Source organism: Heterocephalus glaber, unplaced genomic scaffold (genome assembly GCF_053883595.1).
Source record: "Heterocephalus glaber isolate CG9 unplaced genomic scaffold, H.glaber_assembly_v1.0 deba00000071, whole genome shotgun sequence".
In the NCBI taxonomy this organism is placed as follows: Eukaryota; Metazoa; Chordata; class Mammalia; order Rodentia; family Bathyergidae; genus Heterocephalus; species Heterocephalus glaber.
The window spans coordinates 1,634,477-1,647,213 of record NW_028258137.1 but is presented as its reverse complement, the minus strand read 5'-3'; the positions used below and the strand labels follow the sequence as shown (position 1 = coordinate 1,647,213).

General features: G+C 62.6%; 1 protein-coding gene across 2 annotated transcripts in view; it reads right to left on the bottom strand.

Annotated features, from left to right (window-relative positions):
- Crispld2 (cysteine rich secretory protein LCCL domain containing 2) overlaps positions 1-12,737 on the bottom strand; it is a 42,957-nt gene that overhangs the window by 26,842 nt on the left and 3,378 nt on the right. For both annotated transcript variants that reach the window (XM_004842726.3, XM_021256614.2), the window contains exons 2-6: positions 5,020-5,329; positions 4,194-4,312; positions 2,302-2,434; positions 1,847-1,962; positions 962-1,062 (exon numbers count right to left, since the gene is read on the bottom strand). In XM_004842726.3, the coding sequence (XP_004842783.1) occupies positions 962-1,062; positions 1,847-1,962; positions 2,302-2,434; positions 4,194-4,312; positions 5,020-5,274 (724 nt within the window). In that variant the 5' untranslated portion in view covers positions 5,275-5,329. The remainder of the gene's footprint in view (positions 1-961; positions 1,063-1,846; positions 1,963-2,301; positions 2,435-4,193; positions 4,313-5,019; positions 5,330-12,737) is intronic.

The following is a 12,737-nucleotide window of genomic DNA, read 5'->3' as shown; positions in this document are numbered from 1 at the left end:
AGAAGCTGAGCATTGTCCACCAAAAATAGAGCTGAGTATATGGAGCGTTCTTACAGGTAAACTGGAATCTAAGGCCTCTGTGTGGGTTTGTTTTCTAAAACTGACCCTTTATGGGGAAGAGGTGCTTTTATTTAAGCCTGCAGGACACACCTGCCATGGCTGAGGCCCTGGAGTGGTAGCCACTGGGTGACAGGGTCCCCAGGTGTTGGGGTGATGAGAACCCAAGGGGGGCGGGGCAGGGGCTGGGTCAGGTGTCCGGGTGGCTTCTCCCTCTGCCCCAGCCCCTCTCAGACGTCCCCAGTGTGGCCAGAGTGAGCAGGAACAGCTGGCAGGGTCAGAGCACCGGGCTCTGGGAGGGTCCAGGACCCTGGCTCTGGCCCACAGGGCCCACAGCTGACCTGGCAGCCTGGGAAGGTCAGGGCCACAGGGTTCGCTCGTCCCACCTGCCCACCTCTCAGCCGTCACCGGGCCTGTGACACAGCCGCGTGGAACACAGGTCCCCGGCCCACCATGGCCCTCCTGGGCCATTCCTCGCATCTCCCAGCCCCGAGATATAGGGGAGGCTCTGGGCAGGCTGCTGGATCCCATATAGCCGCGGGAAAATGGGAGCTGCACGGACAGGCCAGGATTCCCGGGGCTGGCGGCCAAACAGGGGCTGGCACAGGCCACGCAGCCACGAGGGGGACCCCAGTGCCCCCGATGAGGGGAGCCATGTCTGACACTGCCCTGGGGACAGGAAGGCGCATGCTTGGGGATGCTGGAAGCGGGCTGACTCTGGCGCCCCAACACTGGCTCATCTGTTGCCCTCCTGGTGTTTGCCTGGGACTTTGAGCTCAGTTTTCTGTCTGATCAGACTGTGCACTTTGGGGAGGCACAGGTGGTGCTCAAGGTGCTGGAGCGCAGCCAGGGAGCCCTCATGGGGACTTCCCAGGGCTGCATTCACGAGGCAAGTGTGCCCTACCTCGGTAACAAAGGTTGTTCCTGCAGCCCCCCCCGTAGCTGGGCGGGCACTCGGAGCAGGGCCTGCCGGTCCTGTACGGGGCCTCTCCAATCCAGTTCCCCCTGAGGACAGAGCAGAGACACCATCAGGAGGGCAGCCCTGTCCCACCCGCCCACCGCAGCCCTGTCCAGATCTCAGCCTGCAGTGCAGGGTCCTGAGAACTGGGTCCCAGAAAGCAGGGGGCTGAGCCCTTCTGCCCCATCAGGCCTGGGTGAAGTGCAGGCTCCAGGGTGGCCGGGGCCAGTGTCCCCACCCCGGCCTCTGCTCCTCCCCTGCTGAGTGGGTTCCGACAGGGGGTGGTGTAGGAAGCCCTGGGCGGCCCGGCCCAAGGTCCGGCCCATTCAGGACTGGGGTTAAATCAACAGGCCCAGCCGGTGCCACCCTCTGACCACTTCCCAGGGAGGGCAGGAGATGGCCTGCTGCCGCCGCCAGAGGACAAACTACAAAGACAGCTGCCGGACACGAGCCCGTCTGTGGCCTGAAGCCTCCGGGCCCCAAGGAGCGGATGAATCCCAGGGCAGTGAGGAGGACAGGGGCGGGGGGCACAGCTGGGCCCCTCACCCTCAGGCACAGGAGGGCACTGCCCTGAGCCCGCTGCAGGCCCAACCCTCTGCTCCACTCGGGCTGGCCTGGGACGCACAGGGTCCAGGGCACTGGGGGACCCCCTAAATGGGATGGAGATGCCCCAGAGCTGTCCCGTCCGGGAGAGGCCGGGTGACCCCCACGAGAGCTCACCCCACTCCCAGGCAAGGGGCGTGAGGCGGAGGGGAGACATCCCTGGTGAAGCTGATTTTGTTGGGCCCCTGGGCAGGCAAGCAGGTCCCGACCCACGCCCGCGGCCCTCACTTGGGAGAATAGTTGCAGACCAGGTAGACGGCGTTCTCCCAGATCTCCCCCCAGACGTCTATCCTGTGGCAGGTGTGCACGGCGCAGCCAACCTTGTTGGTGGTGGCCCAGACGATCTGCAAAGAACATTCGGGGGTCACAGCTCAAGGGACAGGGCACCCCGGATGACGCAAGGTGGTCCGGATGTGTGAGGGGCTGGCACAGCATGTGCAGGGAAGCAAGGGGGACAGCGGCCCCCAGAAGGAACAGGCGGGTATTGAAAAACAAAGTCCCAGGCACACAAGGCCGGCAACTGCCCAGCAACACAACACGCGCGGTGTGGGAGTGAGGACAGCTGATGCCACCACACCTTAAAGTCAACACAAAAGCCATGACCTCGCCCAGGTCCCACAGGCCTGGCCACGCCTTGGGGGAAGGGAAGGAAGCCCTGGGGTGCAGGGCTGGGCGCCCCTCACCTGCGTGTAGTGGGTGCACATGGCGCCCGAGCACCTCTCGGGGCACCAGGGGTTGCACTCATGGGGGTAGGGGTACGTGTAGTCCTTCACCTCGTCGTACCATGACTGCACGTGGAAGCCGGGCGAGCGGTACCTGCGGGGTGAAAATAGGGTCACAGCCCGGCCACCACACACCCACCACCTGGGGCAGGCAGGGGCTGCTCGGAGGGTGCAGCCCGGGCATCCCGCCACCATGGAAGGTGCCTAAAATCACCGCGAGGATGCCCTGGGTCACCTGGGTCCCTGTGGGTTGCCAGGGGCCACACACCGCCATGCAGGAGGCCCTTCCCGGGCCCCGGGGCCTTTCTTGGGTTAGTCGTGCGTGTACCCTCACACATGCAGCCGTGAACTCCGCAGTTGCAGGGGCTGCAGCTTACGACAAAACTCGACTTGGGACACCCACAGGGACAGGTTAGCCTGTGTCTGGGGAAGGCCCCGCGTGGCCCTCCCGGAGGAGCCCGTGCCTCAGCTCCGGCGTCTGTGGCGGTCAGGCCAGCACACACTCCGGGGTCCCGGCAGCCTGACCCCGAGGGCTCCCGGCAGTGTCAACACTGCGGGGGCTGCCTCTGCACCTGTCCCTGGACGTCCTCCACAAGGGCTACACAGCCTCTGCCTTCCTGGGCCCACGGGCCAGGGGGCACCGTGTGGTTTTGCTGTAACGAGGAAAGCCGAGAGACCCGATCCAGATGGTGGGGCACTGTCACCGTGAGGACAGAGTGGCTTCCGCACAGAGAAGAGCGGACAAAGGGCGGACTGTTTGCGTGAGCGATGCAGCCGGCAGCAGACACCTGGTAGCCCTCGCTGCTAGGCCCAGCGCCAACAGCTTGGTCAGCGAGGCCAGGGACAGGGCCTCCTGTCCCGGGGCTGCTTGGGGAAAACGTGGCGGCACGCAACTGAGCAGGAGGAGGTGCCGTGTCCACCCTCGAGCCGTCCTGATGACATCACCTCAGCCAGCACCAGAGCTGGACAGAGGGTGGGAGGCGCTCGCAGGCCAAGCTCCCGAGGCCGTGACCAGGAGTGGCCAGGCTCTGAGGAGAGCTCGGGGCTCCAGCTGCAAGCACGTAAAGGCTCACGGGCTCCAGCCAGACCCTTGGAGGAGCTCAGCACGCTGGGGAGCGAGCCCCTCGGCGGCCTGACACTTCTGCCCCCGGACGTTTTCTTTTGACAGCATCGTGGGCTGTTTTTATGAAAACCAAACTTCACCAAAGGAAGAGCAGTGCCAACTCCCTCCACGAGGTCGCCTTCTCCCCCCAGTGACACCTGCCAGGCTTGTCACGGCCTGACAGCTGGGCGTGACGTGACGGTGCAGTGACCAGCCAGTAGGGGCCCGGCCCAGGCTCCCATAGGCAGGGCGACGAGGAGGCCGATCAGGGTCCTGGGCCTTGGCAGTGAGGACGTGAATTGGGGTCTTTGGGCGCTTGGTCTCCCCTGGCCGCTCGCCACTGCCCTGGCTGTGGTCACTGAGATGCCCTGGGCCCTGGGCCCTGGGAGGGGACTGGGGCATGCGGCCCAGCTCTCTGTGGTGGGCCGGTCACTACGGTGATGGGCAGCTGTCCATGCTGCCTGCAGACAGGGGACAAAGAGCTAGCTGGAGGCCCAGAGGGACACAGCGGCAGCCCTGATGGCCAGAGCAGTGTAAAGTGCGGGGCTGGGGCGCACTGGCCTTCCCCGCCGTCCTGGGCGCCCGGCCCAGTCTCCCACCCTTCTGCCCACTGTGGCAAGCGTTCCTGGGCGCCCGGCCTTGGTTTCCCCACCTGCCAACAAGAAGGGTGCTCTCTCGCGCCCACGCCCAGGCCTCTCTGGACAGACACCAACCTGCAGGCGCTGGAAGCCTACATGCAGCTGGCTCTCACCTGCCCCAGTGCACAGCCAGGTTCTGCCCGATGGACACTAGCAGGCTGGTGGGCCCGTGCTCCCAGATGCACTGCTGGGCCCAAGCTGCCGCTGACCGCTCCAGCTCCTCGTCCCAGGTCTGCAGGGAAGGGAGGCAGGGGTGGGTGAGAACAGGGTACAGGCAGGGACAGCACAGGCTCTGGAGACAGCTCGTGGGGTGGGGTGACCTGCCCTGGCCAACACAGAAGCGGCTAGCCACAGGCAGGAGCTTCAACCTAATTAAAATGAAATCCAATTAGAAACTGAGTTCCTCAAACTGGCCGTCATGGCACACGCTGTAATCCCAGCACCCGGGAGGCTGGGGCAGGAGGATCACTGCCTGGGATACACAGCAAGACCCTGTCTCAAAAATGGAAACACAAAAAGAAATTGCGTTCCTCAGTCATGCTGGCTACATTTTAAGTGCTAAAAGCTGCCTTGGGTAACGGCTGCTGTGTGGACAGAATCCCTGCGGATGAAGATGCCTGGGACAGAGGACATCCGTGCAGGGACGACCCCCAGACCTCAGAAAGCAAGGGGTGGAGGCTGGGGTGCTGGACCCCAGGGCCTCTCCTCACCTCCAGCAGCCCCCTCAAGGACTCGGCTTCCCCTGGGACCCTGGGAAGACGGGGACAAGGTGGGACAGACCCAGATCTGGCATCTCACTGTCACCGGAACAGAGGGAGGGGGAAACTGAGGCCGGGGTTGGGCGAGGGAGGTGCCACAAAGGCACTGGGAACAAGGCCATGTTCACACGTGGCCCCAGGCACCGCTGTGGCAGGGAGGACAGCGGCCGGGTGCTCTCACCACGTGCTCCATGTTGGAGGCGGGCGGGGACACCTGGCCCCGGAGCTGGTTGTGCAGCCGCAGGATCTCCTCACGGTCCTCCCGGGGGATGGCCCTGCGCACCCGCGAGTACGGCTCGGCCCGCTGGTACCGGCCCAGCAGCTCCCCCAGCTCAGTCACGTTGGGCAGGAGGAAGCCCTGGGCACCGCACACCAGCAGCACCAGCCCCAAGGGGACGAAGCCACTCGGGACGCAGCTCATGGCCCCACGGTGCATCGGGATTGGGTGAGGCAGGCAGCCTGGGCTCCAGGTGGCACCGGATGCGGATGCTCTGGAAGGAAGCAGAGGGTGCAAGGAGGAGATCAGGCTGAGCTGGCCACAGCAAGAGCGCTCCTTCCCACTTGGCAGATGTGGAAACTGAGGCCAGAGGCTCCTTGACCAGTGTCCTGCGAACAGGAAGGGCAGGGCTGGGTCCAAACCCAGGGTTCAGCAAGGTGAGCCGCCCCAGAACGGGGTCGGGACCTGAGCTCTCAGGCCACCCCTCACACCTCCTGATTCTGCCAGCGCTTCCGTTTCCTCAGGACTCGAATCGGGCTCCATCCCCCGTGCCCAGACTGGCCCCGTGGAGTCATCTCGTGCCACCGAAGGACACGCGCGAGCCCCACTTACCAGCACACAGTCGTCCATCCTCCACAGGTTGGGCACAGTGCAGGCAGCGACCCGCTGACCGCATCCTCCACAACCCCTCATCCCCATCCCTGTCCCCACCACGCAGGCCACTCTGTGGCTCTGCAGAGTCCCCCAAAGTTCACAGGCCTGAAACCAGGTCCCCAGACTCTTTGGAAGTGGGGCCCTTGGGAGCCGTGAGGTGTAGGCGAGGCCAGGAGGCGGCCCCTGCATGTCACAGTGCAGCAGATGCCAGAGCTGGGACCCTGGACCTCAGCCTCCAGAGCAAGTAAACTTCTCTATCAACTTCTCAGCCTGGGGGTTTTAGTGACAGCCACAGAAAATGGCGCAGGGCAGCATTTAAGGACCACACAGTCTCCCCCAGCCTCCGCCCAACAGGGAGCCTGTCACAGACACTCCGGGACTGACCTGGCCACTTGCGTAGTGGCTCTCAGGGGTAGCTGGTACCTGTGCACGTACCACCACCTCCCTGCCATGGGTCCCGCCCTGCCAGGGGGTTGGCAATCTGCCAGATGCAGGCCCGATTTCCTGCAGGTGATGAAGCCAACACCAGGGCTGAGGGGACAAAGGGAAGATGGTGGCCCCAGACCCCAGTGTCCCCGCCCCGTCCGGGAGCTGTGTGTCCAGTGTGTTCCTGGAAGCCACCCTGACAGGTGCTGGGCTGGGCTGGGGCCCGGTGCCCCGTCACCTCAGGTGGGCTCGGCAGGTGCGACAGCCCGAGTCCTCACCCCGCTCACAGACGGATGCCTTTGGTGCCAGCTGTGCTGGGCTCCGGCCCAGCCTTCTGGATCCTTGGGCCTTCACAAAGCCCCCATCAGTGCCCTCCCAGCTGGCCACTTATCTGCCTCACCTCCCGCCAGTGCCATAACCCGGGAGCCTGGCTGTGGTTGCCCTGGCTCACAGGACAGGAGGCTGAGGCTTCAGGGGGCGGCAGGAGCAGCCCAGGTCACCGGCTAAGAGGAGACTCAGAGGCCAAGGACTCTCGGTGCCGGGCCACGGCTGCATGGTGCGCTGCATGAAGAGGGCGCTGGGCCTGGGGTCGAGCAGCTCAGGGCTGGTTCAGGGGCAGAGGAGGGAGCCCGTCCCTGGCAGGGAAGAAGACTGACCAAAGGCCCGGAGGGGGCTCCCGGCTCTGCCCTGGCCACACCCTGCAGCCAGCCCGGGTTTCACCTGTCGGGGGCCGCAGGCCGAGACGGGCACCCCAGGAAGCACAGCCTTGGCAGCCGGCGGCGGAGAGGGAGCCAAGGAGCCCTGGGAATGCTGCGGCTCCCAGCCCGAGCCCTGGAAACCCTCCCGGGTCCCGGCCTGCCTGTGCCATGGGCTGGGCTGCCCCTCCGTAGTGCACCAGTGCCGCTGTCCCCGGAGGCCGCCTCTTGGGGCAGAGCCAGGATGGGCAGCAAGGACACTGTGTGCTCCCAGCACTGCTGGGAACCAAACCAAGAACCTCTGAGCCTGTCTCTCAGGCTGGTCACCCCACCATATACGCACATCCAGCTGCGGAGGCCAGGCCCGCGGAAGTGCTGCCAAAAGCACACTGACATGGGAATGAGGCGAAGGAGCCGGGCGCTGACATCACCAGCCGGGCCCCGGCGTCACATGGCACTCAAGCCGTCTCAATCTGTGCTGCAGCATATGAGGGGCACAAAGCTGCTCATGTGACTGCTGTGATGGTCCAGACAAAAACCTGGGCGTGACTCAAACACACACAGCTCAAAGGCCACCAGTAGGGGGCGTGGTGAGTCAGAGGGGGTGGACTATTAGACTGCAGGAAAAAGAGCCTGCCAGGGTTGTCCATGGGCAGTAGTAAATATTAAATACAATGGCTATTTTAAAAGCAAGTTGTAGAATATTACGCTGATGGTATGATTTATGTAAATTTTAAAACAGGGCTCAGGATATAGGAGAGGACTTGCCTATCATGCTCAAGGCTCTGAGTTCCATCCCCAGCATTGGAAAAAGAGAGAAAAAATACATGCCTATATATTATGCATGATTTATGGATCTACACACGTGTGTTTGTGTGACTGTGGGTGACAGAACCATGACCAAATTCAGACCAAGTTCAGTGGAGGGCTGGCATTGGGGTGTGGAGCAGAACTGAGTTCAAGAGCCTCATCTTTCCCCTCAGGTACTAATTCCACATCAGAATCTCAAGCGCATACAGCAATGTGTCAGCCCTGTCCCCAGCAGGCCCTGTGCGGTGCTCTTTGCACCCGGGGCTTCCCCTGTTGAGAGCCCCACCAGCCCACGAGGGCCTGCCAGGCTGCAGGGGCATCGGCCCAGCCTCCCAGTGCCCGGAGGACTTGGCACAGCCAGACACCTAACCTCCGCCAATGTTACCCACCGACCACCCCTGCCCCCCATGGGACTTTGTGCACACCAGGGCCAGCAAAGCACTGTGCTCCAAATCCAGCAAGGGTCCCCTCGGCACCTCAGCAATGCCACTGCACACTAAGCTGAGCCTGCAGCAAGGGGACAGGAAGGGTGCGGTGCGGCGTCCTCCGTGCGGCTGCATTCCCACATTGGGAAAGTCTGCTGGAGTCCGCTGCCAGCTCCGCCCGGCCAGCTCTGTGCCTGCACACGCTGTTCCCTGACCTTGAGGCGCCCTCAGGCCAGGCCTGGCAGATTAGCTCCTGCGCATCCCCAGGGGCTTCCTGGAAGCCTCGGGCCTGCTCAGCGCTGAGTCCCCAGGGTCTGACAAGTGGCTGTTCAGTAAATATTTACGGGATGAAAGTACAGCTCTCCTCCCAGCTGGACCAGGGGAGCCATATAAGGATGAGATATGATTTCTGTGTCTTCCTCCTCCTCTTCCTGCTTGTTTGGGGTTTGGTTTTGTTTTCTGAGATAGGGTCTTGCTATATAGCCCAGAACTCACTCTGCAGCCAGAGCTCACCTCAACTCCACAGTCCTCCTGCCTCAGCCTCCTGTGTACTGGGATTACCTGCATGCACCACCATACTCAGCTTCCCTTCTTGGTTGTCTGCAGCCTGGGCTCTCAGGGAAGACCTGGGTTTGATTCTAACACTGGCCCGGAGTGATGGCGCCACTGACACCCACGGGAAGGGGTTGAAAACCCTGGGGTAACAGCGGGAAGCTGGGAAGGGGCAGTTCTCTTCAGCCTTGGCCCTCACAAAACCCAGTTCTTGGTGTCCAGCACCTGAGAGAAATACCGAAGGGCCCCACCAGGCTGGAGACTAACGCTGGAGACTGACTTGAGCTTGGTGTCTGCCGCACTGGCATCCCTGAGGAACGGCAGCTTCAGGACGGCCTGACCGGGCCTGCAGGGCCCCCAGGACTTGGTCCTTCACACTGACGACAGTGAGACATCAGGGCCACTTCTGCGTGCTGCTCGCCCCCTCCCGTGGCTCTGAGTGGGCTCCTGGGGTCCCGCAGCTGGGCTCAGCAGTCTGGCTGTCCATGGTCACTGCCTGCCTCTCCCCGAGACCCAGGCCCCATGAGGTGTCCACGCTCCTTGGTGGCCGGTGTCCAGCCCTGAGTGGGTGTCTCCAGGAAGCCCTTCCCGAACCTGCCACATTGTGACTGCACCCCAGGGTGCAGTGGACACCAGCAACCCAAGGGCAGAGAGAGCAGAGGGTGCAGAAAGACGCTGGAGGTGGTTTGCTCTGAGGGTGCATTACCTGGATTTTAAATATGACCTGTTTAATCGCAAGCCTGCAAAATTCAACATCTCTCTGTGGCTATGTTGAGCTGCTCCCCACCTCTGAAATGTGCCTATCTGCTGTCCCGCCGCTGGTGGCCCCTGGGGCTGTCCAGCTTGGTCCTCCAGCGGACCCTCGTGCCAGTCGTGACCCAAACAGCACCGGTGCCGGGGAGGATGCAGGGCCGGGCGCTGGCTCCTCGCTCCCGACCTCCCCACGGGTGGCTCTGATCGCCGCGTTATTACCCCATTCCACACACGAGGAACCTGGGGCTCGGGGAAGAGAAGCGCCTCCTCGTGGCCATGCAGAGGGCCACCTGCTAACCCTGCGTCCACACAGCCACGCCCCCTCGGCTGTCCCTGTCCCTGACGACAGGCAGTAGCCGGCCCAGCCCAGGCTTCCCTGGGCTCTGCTCTTCCTCACAGCGGACCTAGAACTCACAGGCCAAGAAGGCAGAGGGCAGAGCCCAGCCATCCCCACAAACCACCCAGAAATTCCAGGAATGAAGCTGTGGCGGAAGATCCCAGGCGGGAGGGCAGAACGTCCGTTACCAGGGGGCGCCCAGACGCGGGGGAGGCCCCATCTCAGCCTCCAGATCTGTCAGCCTCCCTACAGCCTGCGACAGGCTGGCTGCTTCCCTGCCTGTTGTCCCACTGGCTCCCCACCACCAAGGATGCCCACGCAACAGACAGCCGGCGCACAACGCCCACCGGGCATCTTAACATGGCACGAGAAAACGCAAACTTCCAGGCAGAAAAGGGAGGATGATCATTCGTCACTCACTTAACCTACTTTGTGCAAAGAAGAAAAAAACCAGACACATTCCACGCGAGCCAAGATGCTCCGTAAGAAATGCCATTTTAAAGGGCCTGAGTGATCGAGCGTTGTCTTCTCAAAATTCCCCACGAGTAACTCTAGCCGCCTCTCTTCTTGCAGAATTGGGGTGTTTCCTGGGACACGTGGTTCCCACAGAAGTTCTGCAGAAGGACAGGAGCCCTCCGCTCTGCAGGAAGGACAGCCCTAGAGGACAGTGCAGGAAGTGCCCCGGCTCGGGCCTGGGTTCGAATCCAGCCACCCCTCAGGGCCGAGGTTCTCCCAGAGGGTCTGTGACCAACACAGCCGGCTAGGCCAAGGAGGGGCAGCGGCCACACGCAATGTGCTTTAAGGCCCCGGCAGCCAGGGCTATCTGTAACTCTTCTCCTCTGGGTGAACTCAAGGTGGCCTGTGTCTCCGCCGTGGGTGACACGCTGATTCACCGGGATGGGGTGTCGTAGCAGGGGTGAGTCAGAAACTCGGCTTCTTCCACTATGAAGGTCCCCAGGGCCGGCGCTGGGGAGTCCTGAGGATCCTTAAAGTGGGTGAGACAGCACCTGCCGGGCGGGAGGAGGCCGCCAGACGCTTGGGGAGAGAGCTGAGGGTGGGGTGGGAGGTGCTGCCGCAGGGGTGGAGCAGGCTCAGGCACTGGACCAGTGCAGCCGGGAGGGCTGGGGTCCAGGGGACACCGGGGGCCTTGAAGGCCACTCTGAGGGCTACTGATTTTGCAGTAACCACAAACGGACTCTGACTCCCATGCTCCAGCACTCGGGTCTCTGTGTGCGTTCAACCCCGAGAAGGCAGCCTGTGCCGGGAGGAGGGGAATGGTTTCCTGGGGTGGAGGCTGCTCAGCTCTGCGGCCTCATCTTTGAGAACATCATCCTGTGGCGTGGGAATGAACAATCGAAGGCGCTCCTCCATGATGCCACTCAACTTCACTGAGGAAGCTGCTGCTGTTTAAGGGTGCAGCCATGTGGGCTGCCTGAGGAAGGATCAGGAGAAGCAGTGTTTGCCACCAGCCCAGGAGAGGACGCCTGGGGCCTGCCCCCGAGTGCCCCTGTGGAGAGCAGCAGGCCTGGCCAGATCCAGCTGCAGGCGCCCACTTGGCCCCCGCCCCACCCCGCAGACAGGAGCCCTTCATCCCCACTCTGAGAGCACTTTGTCCAGTGCTGCCAAAGCCCCGCCGAAAATATCTGCCAGGCCCGGCAGCCTGTGTTGGGAGAAGCCGGCAGCAGGGGCCGCCTCCTGGAAGAAGCATCTCACTCTTCCCAGGAAACAGCGATTTCCTGCCGGGCTACACACAGATCACCCTCCAGGGAGCCTGGCTGGGCCCGGCCCTGTGCACGGACGCCACCATGCTGGGCCTGTTCCCAGGCTTCCAAACAGCCAGAAGCTGGCACTGGTTTGGTTTTTCTGGTGCTGGGATGGCTCCTTGCTAAGTGCGGAAGGGGCCTGCCTCCCTGGCGTTGGAGTGTGGGGCTCCTCAGCCACCAAGCAGCTCCTGCCACTGTCACCATGCAACTCCTTTCTGGTTGTACCAGGCCCGGCATCAGTCTCCCGGGCAGCCCCAGCTTTGCGCCAAGGCCCTGATTTCTAGGACACCGGGTCTCAGGCCTGAGCCCCACCAGAAAGTGCTGGGTGCCTTGTTAAAACGGGCACACCGCCACTCTTGGGTTCCGGCCCAGGAGGTCTGGGTGTGGCACCGGACATCTGCGTTTCTACCAAGGTCCCGGGTGCTGCCACTGGTCTGGGGAGCCCACTTTGGGAACCTCTGCTCTAGCTTCTCACAGCCCATCTTCTTCCCTCACAGTGATCGGGGGTCCCCAAACCCCAGTCCTTCACGTCCCCCTTCCCATGTTTTGCCCACTTTCCTGCATCTACCTGTATTCACACGTATTTTGCATTTTTATTTAAGATGACTTTGCTTTTTTGGGCTCCAAGAAATTTGCTTTTTTGTTTGCTTGATTTGGTTTTTGAGACAGAGTCTCGATATATAGCTCATGCTGGTGTCAAACTCACTATGTAGCCAGGCTGGCCTTGAAGCTATGGCGATCTGCCTCCCTCAGCCTCCCCAGTACTGGGATCACAGGCGTATGCTACCCCACCTGGCTTCCAAGAAGCTTACTCTAAAAAGGTCACTTTCTTGCCCTGCTACTGCAGAAATCTGGTCCCCTCTGCAGAGAAGGAAAGTGGGGGTAAAACCAGATGCAAGAGGCCCAGGCTCGGGACACCGCCCACCTCCCAGCTGGATGCCAGGCAACCCTGGGCTTTGTCTGCAGGGTGAGCAGGTGTGGGGGCCTTAGGCACAGCGGGTCCCGCCTGGGGCTCTCCTTTCCCAAAGGCGGAGGGGCTGTGGGTTCCCTGATGGCCAGTGCACATGCTCAGGCACATCTCAGGCACATCTCAGGCACACGCTCGTCCCAGAGCACGCTGTGCTTGAGGGCAGGGCTCTGTGCTACTCTGCCACCGAGCGGAGCCGCAGCTCACCACACCCGCAGGGGACCTGCCACGGCCCTGCCCACTTCCAGGCCCTTCACACTTGGGCAGCCCTGGCCAGCCCCAGCCCCTCCCACCCACACC